At 46.7% G+C, this 22,569-nt stretch overlaps 1 protein-coding gene across 3 annotated transcripts in view; it reads right to left on the reverse strand.

The window, feature by feature from the left end:
* The window catches only part of KMO (kynurenine 3-monooxygenase), a 31,266-nt gene extending 11,390 nt beyond the window's left edge, over window positions 1-19,876 (reverse strand). Inside the window, exons 1-15 of one of the 3 annotated variants that reach the window (XM_067298688.1) lie at window positions 19,743-19,876; window positions 18,224-18,293; window positions 13,141-13,238; window positions 12,019-12,108; window positions 11,338-11,386; window positions 10,068-10,155; window positions 8,960-9,125; window positions 8,343-8,414; window positions 7,618-7,739; window positions 5,421-5,568; window positions 4,887-4,944; window positions 4,695-4,777; window positions 3,594-3,695; window positions 3,438-3,497; window positions 2,733-2,875 (exon numbers count right to left, since the gene is read on the reverse strand). In XM_067298688.1, coding sequence (XP_067154789.1) covers window positions 2,777-2,875; window positions 3,438-3,497; window positions 3,594-3,695; window positions 4,695-4,777; window positions 4,887-4,944; window positions 5,421-5,568; window positions 7,618-7,739; window positions 8,343-8,414; window positions 8,960-9,125; window positions 10,068-10,155; window positions 11,338-11,386; window positions 12,019-12,108; window positions 13,141-13,238; window positions 18,224-18,293; window positions 19,743-19,796 — 1,359 coding nt within the window. In that variant the 5' untranslated portion in view covers window positions 19,797-19,876 and the 3' untranslated portion in view covers window positions 2,733-2,776. Of the gene's footprint in view, window positions 1-1,678; window positions 2,876-3,437; window positions 3,498-3,593; window positions 3,696-4,694; window positions 4,778-4,886; window positions 4,945-5,420; window positions 5,569-7,617; window positions 7,740-8,342; window positions 8,415-8,959; window positions 9,126-10,067; window positions 10,156-11,337; window positions 11,387-12,018; window positions 12,109-13,140; window positions 13,239-18,223; window positions 18,294-19,742 lie in introns of those variants that run through there. The other 2 variants (XM_067298686.1, XM_067298687.1) reach the window with 2 other exon arrangements.
* Window positions 19,877-22,569: the final 2,693 nt, after the last annotated feature.

A 22,569-nucleotide genomic window follows, 5' to 3' on the forward strand; every position in this document is an offset into this window, starting at 1 on the left:
TCTTGCACAGCCTCAGACCTCTGCAAAGGTTTAGTATCCATGTCATGCTTTGGCAGGGAGGTCACAGAGCCATCTGCTGAATGACGAACCATCTCTCCTCATGCTGAATGGTGCTATACCCACCACTCCTTCCCCAAACCACCATGAGACGCGGCCAGAACCAGATGAGCAATATACGGAGTTGCTGGAGATGGTTCAGGGGAGAGAGACAGGCAGATTAGAGAACTCCTGAGAAATGACTCAGCTAAGCTGATTGAGCTAGACTGATGGCCAAGAGAGGAGAGAATTGAAGCAGGATGTATTAAGAGTCTTCAAGAATGGAAAGATCAGCTCTCCATGCCTGGTAGGGAGGGCAAGAGGCAGGGAACTAAAACTGCACCAAGAAATACACAGTTTCACCCTTAGCAGCCCTGGTAGCCCTGGCACAGAGTGTCTGGGAAAGCATGCAGGGTCTCCATTACTGCTCAAGGGTGACACAGGCAATGCTGACCCTCTGCCTGGCCAAGGAAAAGCCCTAGTCACCTGCAAATGTTCCTTTCCAGACCTATTTTCTGTATTTCTGTGATTGAAACAGTAACCATTTTAGCCTCTACACCATCCTACGTCTGGCTGCAGCCATCCCTTCCTCTTTCTGAAAGGCAGCTGGAATTCCAGCAGGGCATGTGGTGCCAGCCTCCTCCCCGCCAGCCCGAGGGCACCACCAGCCCGGCCACAGCACGGCCCTGCAACCGGCTGCACCACACCACAAAAAGCACCCGCTGGGGCTCGGGGTCTCAGCCCTGGGGCTCACATGCAGTGTCCATTGCCAGGGAACCAGAGGTTTTTGTTTACTTGAGTATGAAGAGAACATCTCCCCTACCAGTGGCTGTAGGTCTTATTGCTGATATAGATTCTGCAGTGTAAGCACAAACATATACATGTTTAGGAGGGCATTTAAAGAGCTTGGACGAGGGATGCAAATGCAGGGATTCAGACCATTTAAAAGAGGAATGTGATCAGGAATCGCATTAGACAAACATACATGCTAGGACACTCACAAAAGCCAAGCAGGGAAACAATGAGCTAGGAGAGTCCTTCAGGCCTATTGGTCTTTGTTTTAGCCCAAAGACTTGGTCAAGCAATCTGTGGAGACTTGCTTGCAAAAATCAGAAATATTTCTCAGCCAGATGTGAAATGGCCCTTTCTCTAGGTTTCAAGCCCTGTCCCAGAACCTGCTTAAAGTTGTTTCATTTCCACCAAGAGTAAATGAACTGTATTTTCTTTGACTTTGGGGGGGGTGGAAAAAAGAAAGGAAACTGGCTGATTTTCAAGCAAAAACCCTCCAAACACTATTTCTGAGTCCCAAGTAGTTCATGTTCTCAAGTTCACCTGAAATATAGCAAGTCTAAGCCCAATTTGGAACACACTAGCCTGTACATAGATGCATGCTCATGCACACACATGCAAGCCGAAAGCACAAAGCTGCTTTTATTGGCTTGGTGACCGCTCAGTGTGAGGGGGTACAAGAGATCTAAGGAAACCATGGAAGTGCCTACCTGCATAGCAGACAGACAACAGCACAGTTAAGAAACGTGTCTTGATGGAAAAGCAAAAGAGAAGGGCTGCAAATTTGAAATAATATTTTCAAATACAAAAATTGTAAACAAAATACATAGGCATTTTTAAAGTGAGTTCCATCTTTTAATTTATGTGGGAAATATCAACAATGTAACAAGGATGTGTTCCTTCAACAGATTCATGTTACTAAGTTATTTCAGAAACAGAGCGACTTAAGAGGAGGGAACTGACCAGAGTGCCCTAAAATGAGGCTTAAAAATTGCTCTGAATGACTTTGCAGAAGACAACAGTAATGCAGGAGTGCAAATCCACTCTTGTCAGGGCTACTGCTTTCCTGAGGTAATGCTTGTCTACAATCAGTAGGAAGCTTCTGACCAGGTATGTCCATCCTGGAGAGACACTTTGTAATGCTATGAGTCTGTTCAATGCTAGAGGTGCGAGTGCATCAAGCAGTCTCACACCTGTGAACCAAACCTCCTGAATACGATTATCACCCTGAGATACCTGAAGATATCTCCAAGCCAACTGGGAGTCAAGAACCCACTGAGATAAGCTACTCCCAAAGGCATATTGGGAGATAAAAGGAGGGAAAGACTGGATTTTGGTAAGAACAGAACTCAGTAGTACAGACTGGGACACCCTGACCAATTTAAGTGGTCATCTTGCTGGCTGGGAGGGCTGGGCAGCCACACTCTAGCACACACTTCCCCCTGTTACTGAACACAAATCACTTGCCCAGCTTGTGATGTGCAACATCACTTCAAGAAGCAAGGCTGCTGCAATCAGTGGAAAATATTGGGTCCTGCATAGGCTGTCTTGGCACTCTGTGCCCCTGACTAACTCCTCTTACCAAGGGAGACAGAGAGGGACTGCCACTTCTCAGAGGGAGAGGAGGAGAAGGTGGGGTTACAGGAATTCCCAGGTCATGTCCCAAGAGAAACAACATCACTGAACTGAGCCAACAGCCCATGCTGTCACTTTATTTCATGTAGGAGCTCCCCTTACATTTAAGCCACTTGTGTGTTGAAGGAAAATGTTCCAATATTCTTGAGATAATAGGACCAGCCCCACAGGTTTTCTACGGAGAAGTCAGTATCCCGTGCCAGCCGCTTTATTAGCAGGTACATGCCACCCAGTCCTGCTGCCCCCATGACAAAGAGCCCTCGATTAATTACCTGCAAGTGTAAGAAGAAATCCAGGTGTTGTCAGAAGTTTGCTCCTACCCTGTGGCACCAAGTGAGACATGTGCAAGTCGCTTGAAGCAAGCATACGTGGCTCCTTGCCAGCACTCAGGGCCTGCAACCAGCTCTCGCAGAGCCTGTGGGCACAGGAGGAAGGCTCCAGACCTCCATTCCTCCTTCCCAAACAGGACCAAGAGCTGCCACACAGCTGCACATAGCATGGGGAGCTAAAAACAGGTCACCTCCCACTGCTTTTATACTGCGTGGCCTTCTGCCCCTACTGCAAACAAGTCCTAGGGCAGAATGACTGGGGAAACCTCCCACCCGAACAGCCCCACAGCACTCCTCTACCTGACGCCAATTGAAATAGCAGCCCTGGCCCAGCACAGCGTCAGGACAACACCAGCCGTACCAACGATGCACGGTAAAGGAGCAGCTCCGAAAGCAGGGAACTCCCTGCACCAGCTACAAGTGAGGGGGTGCGAAACACATGCAGGGAAAGTGTGTTACCCTGCATGCAGTGTGGAGCCCTCTGGGCTGCTCTCAAATAACCGGGGAGCCTTAATCCCTGCTTAGCATCCACCTGGCAACATCCCACAATCAAAACTCTCATCCTCGCAACTGAGCAGTGCTAGCACACAGGACACAGAGCTCACGAGGCTCCTGGCACAGAGAGGATGGACACCAGCTCTGACTAACCTTTTTCTGCCACTTCCAGCGCTGCAATGCTTCATGGTAGCGAATTCTGGTGAATGTGACCTGAATAGATAGCAGCAGCAGGTCACTATCTCAGAGCAAGCTGGAATAACTCATGGCAGGAGGTCAGGGAAGCAGGGACAGAGGAGCTGGCCTTACCATGGTGTATAGCGGGACGATGGTGGAAGGCATGAGGGTGTGGAGGAAGTTGTCTATGTGCTTTCGGAAAATGAACCACATTGAATTCACGTGCTCTCGCATCTGCAACAGACCAACAATCACTGGTTTACAAGGTCTCTTGGAAGACATCCCTGCTCCTCGCTAGCTTTCCCCAGCGCTCTCACTATCACAGGCAGTAATGCTACAGGGAGCAGAGCCTCCCCAGCCCTAGGGTCGTTCAAAAGCTCTTAGGCTAAATTACATTAGTGTGAGGACTGCCAATTGTGGCAGCAAACAGTGAGTGAACCATGACATGCAGCCCAGGGCACAGTCTGCTGAGTGCATCACTCCCCTTCTTAGAAGGTCTAAGGGAATATCTGAAATCAGTTAACTCTGGTAAGCCAGTGTGAAGGAGCCATCCTGCGTGTGAACGCTGAGAAGAAGCAGTGAACGGCCTTGGCCTCACCAGAGCTCCTGCCCAGATCCTTGCCACAGCCTACAGAGCATTACAGGCTACTTGGTGCCCCAGCAGGCGTCCCATCAGGGCAGCAAAGAGAGGCCAATGCGGTCATGCTCTCAGTCCTGCCAAGACCCAGGAACCTGTTTCAGCTTCCAGACAAGTGCTCCTGCTCTGCCTCCACAGTGCTCTCCCCAATCCTGCTCTTCACCACTCAAATGGAGAACTGGGTCTGGGCTCAGGCTCCTCCACCATGGCTTCCCTCCTCATTTCAGCAAAGGTTCTGGGAAACCAAGATCAGGGAAAAGGGTGCCCACACCTGCCCTGCCATCATTGCATGATGATATGCACATGCATTAGTGAGCAGGAGAGTGGCATCCAAAGCCGTCTCTTAGCTGTCAAATCTCCTTTTGCCCAAGTACTCAGGTCTCCGTAGAGAGGCAGAGCATCCCCAACACAGAACTATAAGGAAACACGCAGACACAGAAAACTCCTTCGCACAGTACGACTGGCAGCACTGGGAGGATTCAGCTGCTCTGCTCTTCCTTCTCTCTGCCCAAGTGCAGATTCCTTGACTAACAAGGCAGTGTGTCACTGCATGCACAGACCCCGTCACCGGCAGAGTCTGTGCATTGCTCGCCTACCTCTACATAATTGTACATGGCTAAATCTGAGATCGCATGGTCGTCTGGCACCCTCAGCCTGGAGAACTCGGGAAGGCAAATACCTGGGAAAAGGAAGCAGCACCACAGTTAAGTCCACAGGGTTGCCAGTCTGCTCTGAACAGCAGAGGACTCCTACTCTGCTCTCACTCCTGTCCCTGCGGTCTCACTCACCAAGGTCATTGTGGAACTGGTCCATTAACTCATCAAAAACCAAACAATCCTCAAAGCCCTGTGGGAAAAATTGGAGGGTAGGTAAACAGCAGGAATCTTGTGTTCACAATAAATACCCTCATGGATGCTTAGCAAGCACAACCTATTCACATGTGCAGGATCACACTGACCACTGTATTTTAGAGCAGGATTCTTCCTGCAGGCCACATCACCAAGGATATTGTAGAAAAATGGTAGGGATTTGCCTTTCTCTACAGCCTGGGGCTCCCCTGCTGGATCATCCTCCCAGGCAAGTCCCTGCCTCCTGAGCAGGCAGCACCACCCTGTCCTCTGCTCCCCAGAGAGCACAACTGGATCTCCGGGTTAACTGACAGATAGTTGGGCGGAATTCAACACCCGCCAAACCCACAGGACACCAGACCATGGGACAAGCCAGCCCTCAAATGCTATGTAGTTACACTCTAAAACCAGGCATTTCTGGATGAGAAGAGTGAAGACCCGGCAGATGCAGCCCAGGGAAGACCATGAACTTACCGCATTCATGCCTTGCCCATAGAAGGGCACAACAGCATGCGCAGCATCTCCCATCAACACACACCGGGAAGCAATGTGGTAGGAAGAACACTTCACAGATATCATGGCCTGGGCTGGCAGCAAAAAGTAATCACGCTTCAGCTCTCGCCTTCAGGCAAAACAACAGATACTTCACTTGATGGTACCACAAGAGGCAATAAGAACAAATCATGCTGTGTTCAAGCTCAGAAAGCCAGGGTCACTGGCATTCAGTCAGCCTTGGGATGCAAAAACCACACCTACTCATTGGGATATTTGTGGTGTAAAAAAATGTGGAAGCCAGAACATCTATTTCTTTAACTTCACACTATGAGCTAAGCAAGGATGAAATAGGTATGTGGTGTGATGTGATTTCATAAAAGCAGACAGCTTTGCTTCCCACAAACACACCACAATACACTCAGACCAGTCTTGATCAGGATTCTACTAACACTGTTTACTCTTCACTCCTACCTCAGGATTACAGCGAAAGATGGGGCTGTGTAAGCACAACCATCTCCATTCAGCAAATGCCACATCTGCTCAAAAACCTGGGTCTAATGAGGATCAAGCATGTGCTTAAAGGTTCTCTGGGAACAGGACTTCAGTAGCTCTTTAAATGCTCTGTCAGATACTCACACAGTGCGTGCATGTGCACATGCATGAATGTTGGACTTCAAATGGACCAAATATTTTGTCTACAGGTTAAGCTCTGCACACACAACTTGCCTACGAGCAAGAGCTTCAATGACATCAGTCCTCTTACTGTGAACACCTGTGGATGTTGTCACTGTAGGAAGGATATATCCAGAGGATATCTAAGTTCCTAAATTTATATGGAAGGCCCATGTTACAGACTACTTAAGAGAAAAGGAAGCTATTTAATACAGCTTAATATCAGCTGAAGAAAGCTCATAATAGCTATGTTACAGAGCAGAAGTATTAATAACACTGGGTGGAGCTCCAGCAGCTGTGGAGCTTCCTTCTTTGCAGGGGAATGAGGACACACTGAACAGAGAAACCGCCATCTGGACTTGGGCTGGAAACGCTGGTCCCAGTCCTCACTGCCGTCAGGAAACTCAGGAGGAGCGGGATGTGCTGCACCCAAGGGCAGAGCACCGGCTCCATGCTGCTGCCCTTGTGCTGTTTGCCCAGCAGCGAGAGCCAACCAGGGCCCCCACTGCACAGGGAGTAGCACACTGCTGGGAACCACCTGCTCTTATACCTCACAAACCCAATATTTATTTTAGCCCTGCAGTCGATAAGTGCCAGACTTTGTTTAGTCAGCCCAGTGTTTTGTTTTGTTTTGCCAAGCATGATACCTGCTAGCCCAGCTTTTCTCAGTTTGTCAAAATCTCAACATTTTGCCCAACTATCTGAACGGCAGGACTGCCTTTGTGCTGCTGTTTTCAACACACAACCTTTTACTCAGCTTTAGTGGAGTCATTTTACCCACCCGACTCTGTCATCAGAAAAACGCAGCTCATGAACAACTAATCCATATAGCATCCCTTGAGTTTAAAAACAGCTTCGTTGGTAAGTTTTTGAAACTTCATAGAGAGTATCCCTCAACACCCTGAAGTTCCCAAGCTTCACTGGGGATGGCCTGCCTCCTCTTAAAGCTCTGCAGTGTGAACAGAGGACCACACACACTGGGAGAGGATACGTATCCCAGGATACTTCTCTTCTAGCTCTGGATCACTGATTGCCACTATATTCTCATGATACATTGGCCCAGCTGACAGCACCTTAAAGCATGGGACAGGCTCTTCTGGCTCCTCTCCAGCGCCAGGTTAAGAGTTGCAAGTCTAAAAATGTTGTTCCTGGAGGCAGCAGGGGTCTGCCAGCCACTACCCAGCCACCTTGCCCTGTCTGAGGAAGAGAGGGACCACAGAGCAGCAGAAGGTCTGGCCTGTTAGCTTTTGTGCAAGGCACCACTCACACATCATCTGCACACTCAGGGGACAGGGCCAGTCCCTGCCATATCACAAGCTCATTATTCCAGTGAAGAAACAACGCAGGCAGTCTGTTCACTCCCCACCTCTTTTAGACCTACAGGCTATGGAGCTTCACCAGGAAGCTCAAGGGAGTGTTTGTAACCCCCTGGCCTGTATGGACACATCCCCTGCCTTTTATGGTGTTGTGTTGATCAGCAAGAAAAAGAGATGAGAACACTTACTCTCCAATGAGGGGAATCGAATCTGGAAAGTAGGTCTGGAAGAAATCCAGTACTTGCTCGCCAGTTGTGAGCTTCTCAAATTCTTCAAAGGGCATGAAGAGAGTGCAGGTGAAGGACTTGTCCTGCCAGTCGGAGAGGACACTTAGAAAGAACCAAGAGGCCACAGAGAACATCTGATGCCTGGATCAACAGTACAGTGCCCAGTCTGTCAGTCATCCAGGAATCACAGCGACCAGCTCACGCAGAGGGGAACAAACACCCAGCAGCCCCATTTCCTATGACGTGTTTATACATGCTAGACAGCACCAAGCTGAAGGCATGAAAAAAGGAGTGGGGGGAAAGCAGAGAAAAGCAGCATGTGACTTGCTAGCAAGTGGGCTTGGCGTATCACTCTGACACTCTTGCATCTGATTTGTATCATTCAGCTGTAGAGCACCGGTTTTCTGGTGGGCTCTTGTGGGTGAGGGTGAACGGGTAAAGGAGGACAGAAGCTGCCCAGATACCTGTCTAGCTCAGTGGATCAGTGCCAGTTCTTGGGGCACTGCACTGCACCCATCCACAGGCTGTCAAATGCCTAGCAAAGGCTGGAATTCCAGTCTGGGAATACTCCTCAAGCAGACGTGATCCCTCCTGGCCCCCAGCTCATGCTGTATTTGCCACTGCAGCCAGTTCATCTCCACAAGCCCCATCCCATGCCCCAAGGGAGCGTGGCCATGAACTATTACCATGTTAGGCAGTGCAATCATCATGAAGGTGTTTCTTGGCCAGATATGGAGGTAGTTTGGTTCCATGGCAAACTGAAAGGAAAAAAACAACAAAAAAATAATCACTTAGTGCCCCTGACCAGCTCTGCTCAGCTTCCCCAGACCATCCACTGGTTTCCTTCTGTATCAGCTCACCAGTTCCCATCCTCTTACACCATAAAGAGGATGCAATGATGATCACAGGGCCCCTCTGCAGTGGGAAAGCACCTGATGCTTCAGTGAAACACATGGCAGGAGGAAAGAGTATGGAAAACAGGCTGGTTTGTCATCACTGATGTCCCCACATACATATTCCCATATCTCCTTGAGCTCTCAGAGCTAGAGTTAACCCTCACCAGCCTGGGGCAGGCCCTTTAGTATCAGGGAATTCTGCAGCCTGGTCTGAAACATTGGCCCCACCACTGGGAGAGAGAGATGCTTGCTTTCTCACTGTATAGCTTTAATCTCTTGGGAGGCTGGGGCTGAGCCTCACATGAGAAATGAGTTCTCTAGAGCTGCTCTAGCAGAGCCATCACGAAACAAGAATGAGGTGTCACACCTAAGGCAGCTGTGGCAACCCCTGGGACAGACACACTTACATCTCCATCCTTGGGGGGGATGGTCAGCTCCATATAGCCATGAGGAATGTACTCATGACTGTAGTTAAAGCGCGTTTGCCTCATGAACTGCTTTCTGACGGTTGAGAAGGCTCCATCGCATCCCACAATGAGATCATAAGTGACTTCCATGGGCAGCTGGTCAGAACTGAGAAGCAAGAGTCCATTGGAATAATCCTGCCATAAACGCTAGGCCAGGTCAGCATACCAGTCCAGCATTGAGTACAGTGGATTTGTTTTTTTGTAATTCTGCTGCAAAAATGACTGGATGACCTGCAGCATTTTTAATCTTTTAGGGTATGGGGAGACTGGTTTTCACTAACTAGGAAGATCAGTGTCACAAAAAAATAATTATTCTGTAGACTGTCAAAGGCTGTCAAAAAGTTGACCATATATATCCAAACATGTAACAAACACTGTTGGTATAATGTTGTTATTTCACAGAGCCTGTATTTGCAGGTAGCCTCCCAGGACCCTGAGGGTCCTACAAAGCTGATCCCAAGACTTCAAATTAAGAAACTAACCTTTCCAAAGCCTGTCACACACAAGTCTGCACTAATGACAAAAATGTGGAGTTTCTGAGCTCTGTTGGGTTTGATACAACATCCCAGCGCTGGTTAGAATGATTTGATAGTTTCAAAAAATGGCCATTTAAGTTTCCTAAGAGGACGCACACCTTAGAGACTCAGCAGGCTGGTTTTGTTCAACTGAGATGGGAGCATAATCAGAACTTAACGCAACTATGCAACAAGGTCATCACCTGCTCTCTCTAAAGAGTAATCTGTCCCTGCCAGAGCCTGAAAACCTACGCTGCAAAGACAAGCACACTTATTCCCTGCACAGATCAGCAAATATGTGTATCTAGCTTAATGTCGGTCCACTGAGAGGTTAGGGAGTTGCTTAAGCATTTTCAACCTCCCTGTGAACCCTGCTTTGACATCTCCACCTCCCAAAGCGGACGCCAAGTTGTGTCCACTCAGGAATAACACTAGTTTTAAACTGACATTGCTCAATTGTTTGAGCTTTTATGAATTATTAAGCAAAAAGTAACTGAGAACAGTACTTTATCCCAGGCTTGTATAGGGATTACCTTTTTATGGTTAATGTCCCTAACTCTGCATTGCACTCCAGGAGTTTGTGTCCAAAGTACAGTTTAGCATTGGAGTACTTCTCTGCAGCTGTGAAAAGAAAAGACAAGAAAACAGAGAATTGTACTGATCCAAAATATTTCCATGGGATCCCTAAATTACAAGGACTTTTACTATTAGAGAAATAGTAGGAGGGGGGCAGCATGAACTAGAGCTATATTTTGTTAAAGCTGGTAAAAATTATTTATAAAGTGCAATAAATTCTACAAGAGTGCTCTCTTCCCCATAATGACATGAATATTCAGCTGTCTCCATCATCACTACCACTGTACTTCAGGACTGAAAGCAGCATCTGTGGTCAATGGGAAATTTGGGGAAATTTGGCCTTGACTGCACGGATTTCACATTTTGCCACATGCTGCAATTTTTACTCAAATAATACTATCACGAGTTGCAGAAAATGCCACAGACCGTGGAGAAGCTGAGGAGATATCTTTCCTTCTTTAGCTCAAATGATTCTGAATAACAAACTCTTGCAAGGGTTCAGGGAACTGAAACAACAGGGCCCTCCAGTTGAGGGGCAAACACAACGAAAGCTGCTCAGGAATTTCTGTGTATGCAGAAAGGCATCACTGGGAGTTGTTTTAATATATTTTTGTATAAGAAAAGCAGCAGAAAAAAAGCACAGAGGGAGAAAGAGAAGATAGCAAAGAAGCACCAGATGCGGCTGCAGAAACTTTGGTTAGCACAACTCTGAGGAAAGCACGCGTTCAGGGAAACAGGACTTTCACATTTTTGTAAACAGAGAGGACTGCATCAAAGACAGCAGTTTCTCATATAAATTAAAAAAAACTCCCAGACACTGTGTTTTGGCTAACCACAAAGGTAAAAGGAGTAATGTTTTTCTTACTGAATTCATCAGGCGAGTCCAAACTCAGTAAACTGTTCAACTAGCACCTCACACACTTAGAAGATGGCTTATTGTTCCTATACACCTCACTCCTATGCAGAGCACATAATTAACAACAGAAGAAACAACCTCACCAAATCTTTACCTCCCTAACCTCAAAAGACAGCCCCTTGCTTGTATTTCGTTTCATATCTGTTGTTTTCACTTCCATGAACAGAAAGACTGTCAGGCATTTGATTCTTGGATCAACAGTGTTTAAAATGGGTTCTTAAAGCAAACTTCTACTTCTTTCATTCTCAGGACAAACCCTAACTTCTCAGTGAAAAGGGAGTACGAGTATTCACAGAGATCTGGAAACTTACCTGTTAAAAGCTCTCTGTTTAGGTTTGCTCTGTCCACAGAGAGAATATACTGCAAAAACAAAGAGTTTAGGAAGTGTTTCTGAAGACTGTTTTGCACAAACATATGAGAAGAACAACCTCCTGAAAGAGCTCCAGTGACAGCCCCACTGAAACTGGGACATGTACTTCAATCCTCTCCCTTCCCACAGCATCTTTTCTAAGACTGTGACCACCAGGTTGGATACATTTTCCAGCAGTGATCTGCTTACTATGAAATGGGGGGAGAGAAGAGGAAGGTAATTGAAACAAGATGACCCAACTGTATTGCAATGATTGTACTCTTGAGGCAGGCTTTGTGAAGAGTTATGGGAATCAAAATCTGTGCGCTTTATGTTTGCCAAAAATAAAAATAAAAAAAGAAAACCTTGTCTGGAGGCATGAGCAGCCACATCAGCCAAAGGCTTGCAGATCTGATGATGCATAAAATGAATACCATCTATTTTCTCAGGACAGGGAAGTAGCAGTAAATCCTGAGATGGGGGTAACTGAATTTCTTTCTGAAATGCTGTTACCTCAGTCTTTGTGGATGCACTTTAATCCCTGTTCTGTGGGCAACTGCTATCCAACACACACAGTTGTAAACAAGTTCAAAGATCCCCTGCTCTTAGAAGTACCTCAGGAATGACAGGAGGACACCAGTACCTGGTTCTTCTTCCCATAGGGGATTGAATACTTTTTCCCTGTAGGTGTATGTATCCTCCTTGCCCGCATAGGAATGCCTTTGGACACAATCTAAAATTGAAAGTGAACAAGCTTCAATCTTTTGGCAACTGAGTTGCTAAAGGCCAGGACACAAACCACTAAGATCATTCCCCCCAAACACCATATCCAGTGTGACAAACGGAGCCAGAACCAGCAAAATGGGATGCTCTGTGCTCATATGTTTTTGTGTCGCTAGCAAAGTTACTAAGGCAAAGTTTATGGACACAAAGTCACTGCATTTTAGTGAGATAATTTACAAGCTCATTCTCACAAAAATCAGGGGTGTGATTTTTGGACTGAAAGGAAAAACCCCAGGGTATAGGAGCAGGGGGAAATCAGAGCCAAATTACATCTTGGTGCTGGGATATGAGCTGTCAAAACCTGGGTTCCTTCTCTACGCGGACCCAGGGGCCAGGCTTAAAGATCACATCAGTGCGAACATCTGGATTTTAAATGGTATTGAGCACTCTGGAGAAGAGGCTGGGCTCTGAGCCACGTAGCACAGAGAAATCGTGGCACACCCAGGCACCAGTCCAGAGTTCATTGATGAAGGCAGTGAAAAGGGCAGGCCCAAAGCCCGAGGATTTATGAGAAAATACAAATCTAGGCATTTTGGAGGTGAAATCAGCTTCTCTCTGTCACTTCCTGCTGGCACTCCAGCTCTTTTGTGATTCCACTGACTTCTGCCATGTTTGCCTTCCCCCTCCAGGAGGGAAAAGAGCACAGAGGAGAGGTAAACAACAGAAGAAGCTATTAGTCTGGTGGTCTCACAGGGGACGCCATGATCAGCAAGCACACTCTGTCACGAAGTCTGCAGGCCTCAGCAGAGCCCCAGCTACTTGGGGATCAGGGTTCCAGGCCCTAGGGCAGGGGAACCAGCCCTATGCCACAAGGCAGTGGAGAGCCAGGCTGCTGGCATGCAGCAGGAGAGGTTTACCTCAGCCCTCATGAAAGCAGACCTACCCCTGCAGTGACACCTCGGTGCTTAGGGAGCAGAAGAGAGAGCGCCCATCTGTCACCACCCTAAGTTAACAGATTCTTAACTGGAAAGGAGGAGGGTACCTGGTCTTCCATCCCCACAGTTTTGAGGGCCTGGCGTCCTCTGTGGGAGAGCGCTAAGTTAATGCTTCTGCCACGGGCAAAACTGGCGACCCGGATATCTGCACAGGAAGAGAAAGGGGAGTGAGTTACATGAATGCCAAAACCTCCTGTTCAGGCCAGAGCCCAGGCTGGACTGCGTCTCCTGAAACCTCCAGTGACACCAGGCCAGGCTGAGGTCTGCAGTCACGGCAGCTCCAGAGGAAAGTCAGTGACTGAACGCACAACCTTGTTGGACTACAATTGTAGCTCCGACACTGAAGAAACAGAGCTTCTCATACCCACCCTGCAAAGGCTAGACATGGCTGTTGGACCAGGAGCAGAGCAGCTAGGAGAAGAATAACTCTGCCTGCTGGGGCCTGACTATGAAGGTAATAATTTCAGAGGTTACATATGCTCTCTTCTTTCTTTCATGGGCCTGGTGTGAAGCAGAGTACCACCAGTCAATCCCATGGTGTAGCTGCAGCAGAGGTGGAAGCAGATCCTGAACAGCACCTGCACCATTTACTGATTTACAGTGGTGCTACCTGTATGACGGCTCCAGCAGAGAATCACCCGCCCTTCTGTTGTCATCTCTCAAAAGCCTGCAATGCACAACCTCCACAGGTTTCCCCAAGGCTCAGTGATGTTGTTAATGTGTGGGTTTTGAACAGTGTTATCTAAAAACAGCGTTCTTTCTTACACTGCATTTAGCATGGTCACTGTATCTACACTCCACTCTTATCAAAGCTACGCTATGAAAGCTGAGGGAGACAGTGAAAAACTGTGCTGTCTTTAGGCCTCCTGGAAGGCAGGTGCATGGCGCAAGTCTTGCCTGGCGTGATATACAATGCAGAGATGCCAGAGAGAAACCTACAGTCTCTAAGTGAATATCTGTATGTTTTTAGAGACACTAATGTTTTCTAATTCCCTATTAAGGAAAAAAACTTCCCCCATTCAAAGCAGAGCAGGAAATGAAGGAGACTGTACTAAGAAGATGGTACGAAGAACTTCTCTTCTGGACCTGTATATTTCTCTTGCTGCGCAAAGAAAAGAGTGTGTTAGAAATCCTACCCATAACAATCTGCTTTTATGTCCCTGTCTCTCCCAATACGAACTGTTAACAAAAGTGTCCAGAAATGGCAGCACTGGGAAGGACATGCTTGAGCCAGCTGGAGCTCTGGAGGGCCTGCAGGGAGTGTGGGATACCAGGTTTCACTTCCATGAAGAGGCACTGGATAGAGAGTCCATATTACCGACATATGCCAGCAAAACAGTAGCCAGAGACAGTAGTTGAAGCGTTCTGAGGTGCCAGGAGACTATGCATGTGGCTCCAGCACACTGGGATCCAAATACAACCTCTCTGTAGTACATGCCCAGGGGAGAACTTTGTCCGTAGATCTGAAAAAAGGAATCCTAAAGCAAGAGAGAGAGAAGAGACATTGAAGGGTCCTGGTAATGAAGGGCAGAGGTGAGATTAGGAGACAGCAGAGGACTTGGCTCAGAGATGTCCTTGCCTTGTGAAAGATGCTGCCTCCTATGTCCTCCATCCAGCAAAGGTGGCAGATGCTAGAAGGCACATTGAGCTGTTGGGAATGCAGCTGAGCAATTGGGGAGGAAAATTACCACAGACAACCACTTCCTCAGTGCCTTTCCTAGTCTCAAAGAAACAGCTGCTGCTGAGGGCTGTGAAGGGACTGCTAGATCATGACAGTTGCACAAGTGCCATAGGACATGTTGTCAGTAAGACCCGTTTCCCCCTCTGAACAAAGACAGTTGAATAATTTATGCCTGCAAACTTCTCATCCTCTGCTGAGCATCACAAACTCATACTTTCCGGGAAACTGCCAGGTCACATTCTTGGTTGCTGTTAAAATTCTGATAGAAATGTTTAAGCACTGACATGTTCCTCTTTCAAATGAATTTATTCAGATTTGCCTTACTGTCTAGCCAAAAGGATGTATTTATTGCACAGAGCCTTGTCCCAGTAATTTTCAAGATGGGTTACATTTCAGTGAAAGCAATGGGGCCAAACTCAACAACTGAGCAGCAAAATTCATCCGACTCAAAATTCATGCAAGAACAGCTATACTGTGACAAACCACAGATCTATGGAGGCTAAGATCCTGTCTCTGGCAGTGGCAACATTTAGTGTTTCAAGAACAGTAGAACATGACTGGCATGTAGTGCTGCTTCCTCATAATACTCTTCCAGCCTCAAAAACATTTGCAGGCTAGGACTCCAGGAGGGAGAAGTGTTATCCTTGCAATGACAGCTGGGTGGACTTGTCTTCAATTAATTTATCCAGAGGCTTTCTAAACCCATGTAACCTTTAGCATCTACAACATCCTACAGCAAAGAGTTTAACAGTTAACATAAGAAGAACCATTTCCTTTTGTTTTGAATCTGCAACCTACTTTCTTCACTTGAGGCCTGCTACCGCTTCTGCTAGAAGGAACTGCAAACATCTGATTATACAAATCTTTACCATATCCTGCTTCATGTGCTTTTTTTTCTGGACTGAAGAGTCCCAGCTTGACTAGTTATTCCTCATAAGAAAGCCATTCTGCACCTTTGATCACCCTCATTTCCTTTCCCTGAACTTTCTCCAGCTGTAACCCATCCTTTCTGCAAAGAGGGAAAGAGGGACCCAGAACTGTGCCCAGAATTCAGGATGGGCACATCTGGGATTTGTGCAGCTGGCAACAGTTTCACAGAACTGCCCATCCCAATGTCTTCCTGAGCAGTAACAGTTGTGACAGAACCTGCGTTTTATATGTAAGGTTGGATTCTTCTTCCCATGTGCCTCAGTTTACATTCATCTGAGTTGAGTTTCACCCTTTGTATTATCATTTTCATCTCCCATTTTCACCAGTCATCTCTGTCCAGGCTTTATTTCTCTGAGCTGATACTGGAAGCAAACAATTTTTCTCCCTTTTAGCCAGCACCTGGGCTCAACTATCTCTGTTGCAGAGCTAGAGGCTTCCTGAAAGTGCTCTCCATCTCTCCAGGGAGGTGAGAAGCTATCTGAAGACCCTATGCTACTTAACAGTGGATTAAAAAAGTGGTTTGCTACTGTTGCTCCCAATCTTCCTTTATGGTCCCAGTTAAACAGGGCCACTTTTTGAGGAAGACTGGGAGAAGAGCAGTGTGGTGGCATAAGTCACTGAATCACAGAACGGTTGATGTTGGAAGGGACCTCTGGAGATCATCTAGGCCAAACCCCCTGCTCAAGCAGGGTCACCTAAAGCACATTGCCCAGGATTGCGTCCAGATGGCTTTTGAACATCTCAAAGGAAGGAGATTCCACAATCTCTCTGGGCAACCTGTTCCAGTGTTCTGTCACCCTCACAATAAAGTTTTTCCTCATGTTCAGATGGAACTTCCTGTGTTTCAGTCTGTGCCTGTTGCCTCTCATCCTATTGCTGGGCACCACTGACAAGAGTCTGGCCCCATCCTCTTGACACCCTCCCTTCAGATACTTATACACATTGATAAGATTCCCTCTCAGTCTTCTCTTCTTCAGGTTGAACAGTCCCAGCTCTCTCAGCCTTTCCTCATATGAGAGATGCTCCAGTCCCTTAATCATCTCAGTAGCCCTCTACTGAAGCTAAGCAATGGTGGTGGCTAAGCAGGCTGATAGTTTGAAGGACGTGTTAGTCCTACAACCAGCCTCAGAATGGATGTGACTAATTCTCTGCCATGGGAAGTACAAGCTGCACATCCATGCTAACTTTCCTGACAACTCCCTTGGAAGTCAGGGCAACTGCTCATCCAGCTGAGCTCTTTGTCTGGGACACTTCAGAGGAATGATGGGGTGTCCACACACCCACAAGGAAATAAAGGGCCCTGGGTTGTGTCACGCTGCTGCACACTCCCCTAGTACTCACTACAATTTCCATTTGCAAAGTCCTCCTTCTGCTACAGCTGGAGCTCAGAGCAGAGAGGCAAGTGCTACCCGCTGTTTCCCCCATGTCTAAGTGCCTCTTCTATCACCTTCAGCTTCTTCCATACATCACTTGCGGACCCACAGAGACAAGCTGCAACGAAGAACATGAAGGAATAACCTGAACAAGAATGAATCTCCTCTGACAGCCTAAGATCTTGGTCCTGCAAACATCCATTACTGAGGGGTACTTTTGCCACTACAGACACCACTACAGCAGTGCACCAGCTCCGTGCAGAGAGCACAGCACTCTGCAGGGTGCTGCTGATGAGCATGGACTATTCAATGTACTACCTGAGTTTCTGAACTTGAATTGTGATCTTTCAGATCCTTAGACATCATCTGACTAAGAAATACAAACACTGCCATGTTTCTACCAAGGCAGACAGCCCTGCTGGTGATCACACACTTCTGTGTGCCAGGGAAGATTGCTCTGAGAAATGGAAATACTCCACTCCGTGCCAATACTCTTTTAAAACAGTGAGGCTGTCACACTTACACAAGTCTTTCCACTTCCTTCATAATGGTTTCTGAAGTTGTAGCCTTCTTCCAGTGATAGCCTTTGCCGCTAGCCTCACCAGAAGGCAAGGTCAACCTACTTACTCAGTGTGGATTCGTGACATCTAATCACAGAATGCAGGACAGCTCTTCTGGCTGAAGTCATTTCCACTCTTGCTGCCAGCATGCCTTCCTTCCCACCGATTACAGTGGTTATAAGTCAAGTCAGTGCTTTTAATCCTAATAGACAACAGCCCTAATATACCAAAAGCGATTGCTCAAGTTTCTGACTCAGCTTGGGTCAATAGCACCAACCTATAATTCTTAACATAGAGACCAACTTTCAAAGGTGAGGATTTAAAGCAATATTTAAAGAGGATTGATTTAGTAACTGAACTGTAGGTTCTATCCACACAAAACAGCATATTTCAAATAAATGCTTCCCCCTCCGCACAGAAGCTAAAAGAAAGAGTTAAAAGAATATCCTAAAAACAACACTTTAGGATTTTTTTTTCTTTTTCTGGTTCCAGTGTGCTCATGCAGTTCCATTTTTGCTTTTTTCAGGAATTGCTATAAGTAAAGAGACACCAACCTATTAATAAAGCAATAATAGGCTGGATTTACCTTCTCTGGCTTCATAGACATCAACATGGAAACCTCGTCTGGCAAAGAAACAGGCATTTAATGCACCCACCTACAAGAGAAGGACCAGGGATTTTCATGGGTACAGAACAATTCTCTGTGTACATGCAAGCTCCCTACTCTTCTGTGGATTACGTTTATCTTCCTTGTTAGAATCCAGGGTGCTGCAGCATTTCCTTGCAAACTGACTCCAAAAAGCCCTATCTGTACAAAAGCAAAATATTACCTTAAAAAGAACAGCATACATATGCCCTGCTTGTTATTTAAGTGTATGCCACTGTTTTCACTATATTCCACCTCACTGAATTTCTAATTTTCACTGTTAATCCATGTCAGAACAGGAACTACAGATTCTTTATTTCAGGACTCTGTTCCAGCAGCATGGGGACTAAGAAGCCAATGGCCAAATAAAAAGTCCAAAGAGAGAATTAGGTGTTTTGATACTCCATGCTGTCTTTTAAAGTCAGTCCACTCTGCAGCTAGCAAAGGAAGGAAATTGTGCCCAAAGAGTGGACAGAGGACAGTATTTTCTCTTAGCCCAGTAATTATAGGCCTACGTTAGGAGGAAGGTAACCAAGTCGCAGTCCCTGTAAAGCATTTCACGTTAGCAAGTGACTTGGTTAAAACCAGAAATAGCCAAGGGGCCAGAAGATCTCACAGCTAGCCCCGTTTAATGCTTTTTGAAAGGGCAGAACCCAACATGCATTTTCCCAACGTGTGGCATGGCTGTGCAGAAAGAGCAGAGCTCTAAAGGTGCAACGACTCTCTGTGCTGCTATGTGCCTAATGCCCAAACAAGGGCTGTAACTTGGCGTACCTGAGGCACTACTATTCCACTTCACAAATCCCTTCCCCTGAGAAAAGCACTCTTCGGGCAGCAGGATTTATTTGCTTGCATCGTTCTAGGCAAGGTGTTGCAGCTCTTGTACTGGGCTCAGACATGTGTTTCACTTACACTAGTGTCTACCACAGACACCTGTGGTGTCTCTAAGGTTACCTCAAAGAGCAATTCTCTTAGCAGGGCATCCTAGCTGCACAAAAAGTCTTGCTACCTCCCACAGTGGTAACTCAACCAACTCCTTGATAATACCCTGTCTTGCAAAGGAGGAATATTTTAAGAAAAACACGGCAGAAAAAAAGGTTGCATTGAGATTTGAACTCAAGAGAGGAGATATTTTTTCCTTAATTTGCAAAACAAAGCAGCGAAGGAACTGTGCTATGAGCAAGCAAACCTAACACAAAGGAGAAAGATAAAGTAGACAAAGGAGTTGGTTGCATTTCAAACATCTGCATATCTTCCCTCAGCTGTCACTGACCTGTCCCTGCTGCATTTACTCTCTGCATAGACAAGCTCACTTTTATTGCTGTAGCTGCCTTTCCAGAAAACTTCATATTAAGCTCAGCTCAACTGAGCATTCACCCAACCTATAACCAAGCGACACTGTCATAGCCCTGACTCCCTGCCAAATGCAATCAAATGAGAGACAAAACGCATTTCCTACCAGACCACCTCCGACAATGGCGACTTTCTTCCCCTGTTTATCACTGGGCTTCATTGTTGTGACAGCCTCCAAGGAGCAAATTTTTACTGCTACTGTGCCTGGAGAGACCAATGCCTCTTCTCACTTTGCTGATGTGCTACATTTGCTAGAGGGGAGGAGAAAGGAAAGGAAGTGGGTGGCTGAGTCATGCCCTCTTTCTTCTGCCCTAGTTAATAATCAAATTTTCACTTCCACCTCAGACCCCCAGTGAATCAGCCTGGCAATATCACTAGCCACACTGAGCCTTGCATGAAGAGCTGCTCATTTGCCCTAGTATGACTGTAGTGTTCTTTAACAAGGCTTTGTTATAAGGCCTCTTTTGAAATTTGTAAAGAAATTCTAGTTTTCAAGCTTCACTCTCCTCCCACCCCAATAAAATTCAGCCTCTGTGCCTGTGTTGAGCAGGAGGAATTGCAGCCACCTGGCTTTTGCTGAGTGCTCACACACGCAAGGTGTTCAGGAATAAGCATTAGAATGCTGCTTGTCCTAAAGCAGGGGACAAATATGCTTTCTTATCCAAGAATAAATACAGTCCATGATCTGAAGAAAAAAAAAAGAATTAAGGCCATGTTGAAGTTCAGTTCTCCACTACTCCAGCAGTATCTAGATTACAGCCTACATGCAATAACAGTCAGTGAAAACGCATAAGTTGTGTACACTAACCACCACTCACTGCAAACCCTGCAATACACAGCCCAGAGCAACAGAGTTCCCTCGAAGGAGAGAGACCAGAAACCTGCACAAGCACAGCACAGTTCTCCACTGCACATCAAGGTGCAGCACAGGCAGACTGCTGCCTAACATCTGGGGAGCCAAGGAGGACACTGCAGCCAGCAGGGCAGAGGCCTCACCAGCCAGGGCCCCACCACACAGCACCCAAGCAGGCAGGCCTCAGGAGAGCAGCCAGGATCAACCAAAAGTCTGAGTGGCTGGACACGTCTGAGGTAGATCTGAGGTCGAGACAGGAAGTCAATCTACAGGTCATGATCAGGCCGAGTGAAAGTAACCAGGGTCAGACATAGCTCAGTGATCACCAGGCAGGTCCATAATGACAAGGCAGGTCCAAGATCAGGCCATAAAGTCAGTCCACGGGTCGGGGTCTGGACCAACAAGCTCCACAGCAAGGCATAGGCATGACTGCAACCATGCAGGAGACAAGGATACCTATAGCATAGCTCAGGCAAGGACCAAAGGCCCAGGGCTGAACTTAAATGGGGCTCCTGTGGCCCTAGGTGAGGCTGGTCAGGACAATTAAAACCTATTAGTGCGGGCAGGGCCCTGATGTTTCATATAAATAAGTCACCACTGAAGATGCTCCAGTAGTTTTCCCTGATCTACATAACAGTGAACTGATTTATACTATCTGATTGGCTAACATGTCTACATCAAAGAAAGCAGAACTAAAAAGTCTGCCTGAAGGCAGGATCAACTCTATTTACATGATACCTATATACCTGTCTAAATTGCTCTAAGAGCCCTCCCAGGATGGAGATTTCATTCTCTCTCCAGATGATCCATTTTAGCGTGCTGTTATCCTTACAGTTAGGAAGCTTTCCTGCCTAGCCTAAATTGCCCTTTTTGGTACTCAAGCCCACTTCTTCTCATCCCACCCACAAAGCCTGCATACGATAAAGAGGCATAGAAAGTGGAGGAGGGGAAGCCAGAGAGCAAGGTAAGTTTTACATGGTAATTAGCAGTAAAATTATTCATGAATTGTTTTCAGAGCACAGACAGCAAAGCGTTAGCTTCCAGCAGTGACAGTTATTATTTGGAAATCTCACTCACAGCACCCTTTGAATATTTGTGCTGTAGGCTTTACAGATTACTCCAGCACTGTGGCTTACCAATTTAATAACCACATTTTAAGATATGCTAATTAATTCATGATCTCCCGTGGATAACACAGTATAGAATCATGTAATTAAAGTTGATCTGATAATACTGCTTCCTTGGATGACTGGATTAGGGTTGCACGAGCAGCCTCAGCCATGATTCTGTGACCTTGGTGATCTTTCAATACTTTCTGGGGGGAGAGCAATGTGTTTAGAGGGAGCCAAACACGCAGGTAGAGAGGATGTCAAGGGCAGAGCTTGTTATTATTAGAGGCAGAACAGACACTCATGGAAACTGAAGCGGATAGGGGGACTGGAGGAAAAGAAGGTTATATAGTGTCTGCAGGGGAGGCAGCATTTTGGCTGTTCCTGAGCTCAAGTGCAAGCTGCGCGCTCCTCCCTTACACAGTGCCGGCATGCCCATCTGCCACTGCCTCCCACCTGGTCCTGGTGTAGGCAGTGCAGAGCGAAGGCCAGGGGCAGGTGGACCAGGCAACAGTCCTCCTGTAGAAGCAGGAGGCACCATAGTGTGCGGAGAGCATCCAATTCATCAATGGGCAGCAATACATAATAAAGAAAAAGGCCTCCGCAGACCAGGAGCTGAACAAAATTAAATATTGAAATAAATATTCACAGGATTGTCCAGCATTTAAGGACTATTTCAAATTTAATGACCCATCTAAGAAGAAATGAAAGGTCAGGAAGAGCTAAATGTTCCTTGCAGAAGCTTCAGGCCTAACCCTGTAAGCCTGCGTTAGAAAACATTTCTTTGAAATGCCACAGATCACATTATTAGCAGAGCCTCGTTCTCTATAGCTCAGCCATTTAATCTCTGTAATGCTGGAAAGGTCCATCCATACCAGAATATCCATTGAGATGTGCAGTGTTTTAACAGGCTAAAATTTTACCTAAACCAGTAAAAAGATTTGGGAGAGAGAGCAAGTAAAACACCATTT

This window comes from Apteryx mantelli, chromosome 6 (genome assembly GCF_036417845.1).
Source record: "Apteryx mantelli isolate bAptMan1 chromosome 6, bAptMan1.hap1, whole genome shotgun sequence".
Classification (NCBI taxonomy): Eukaryota; Metazoa; Chordata; class Aves; order Apterygiformes; family Apterygidae; genus Apteryx; species Apteryx mantelli.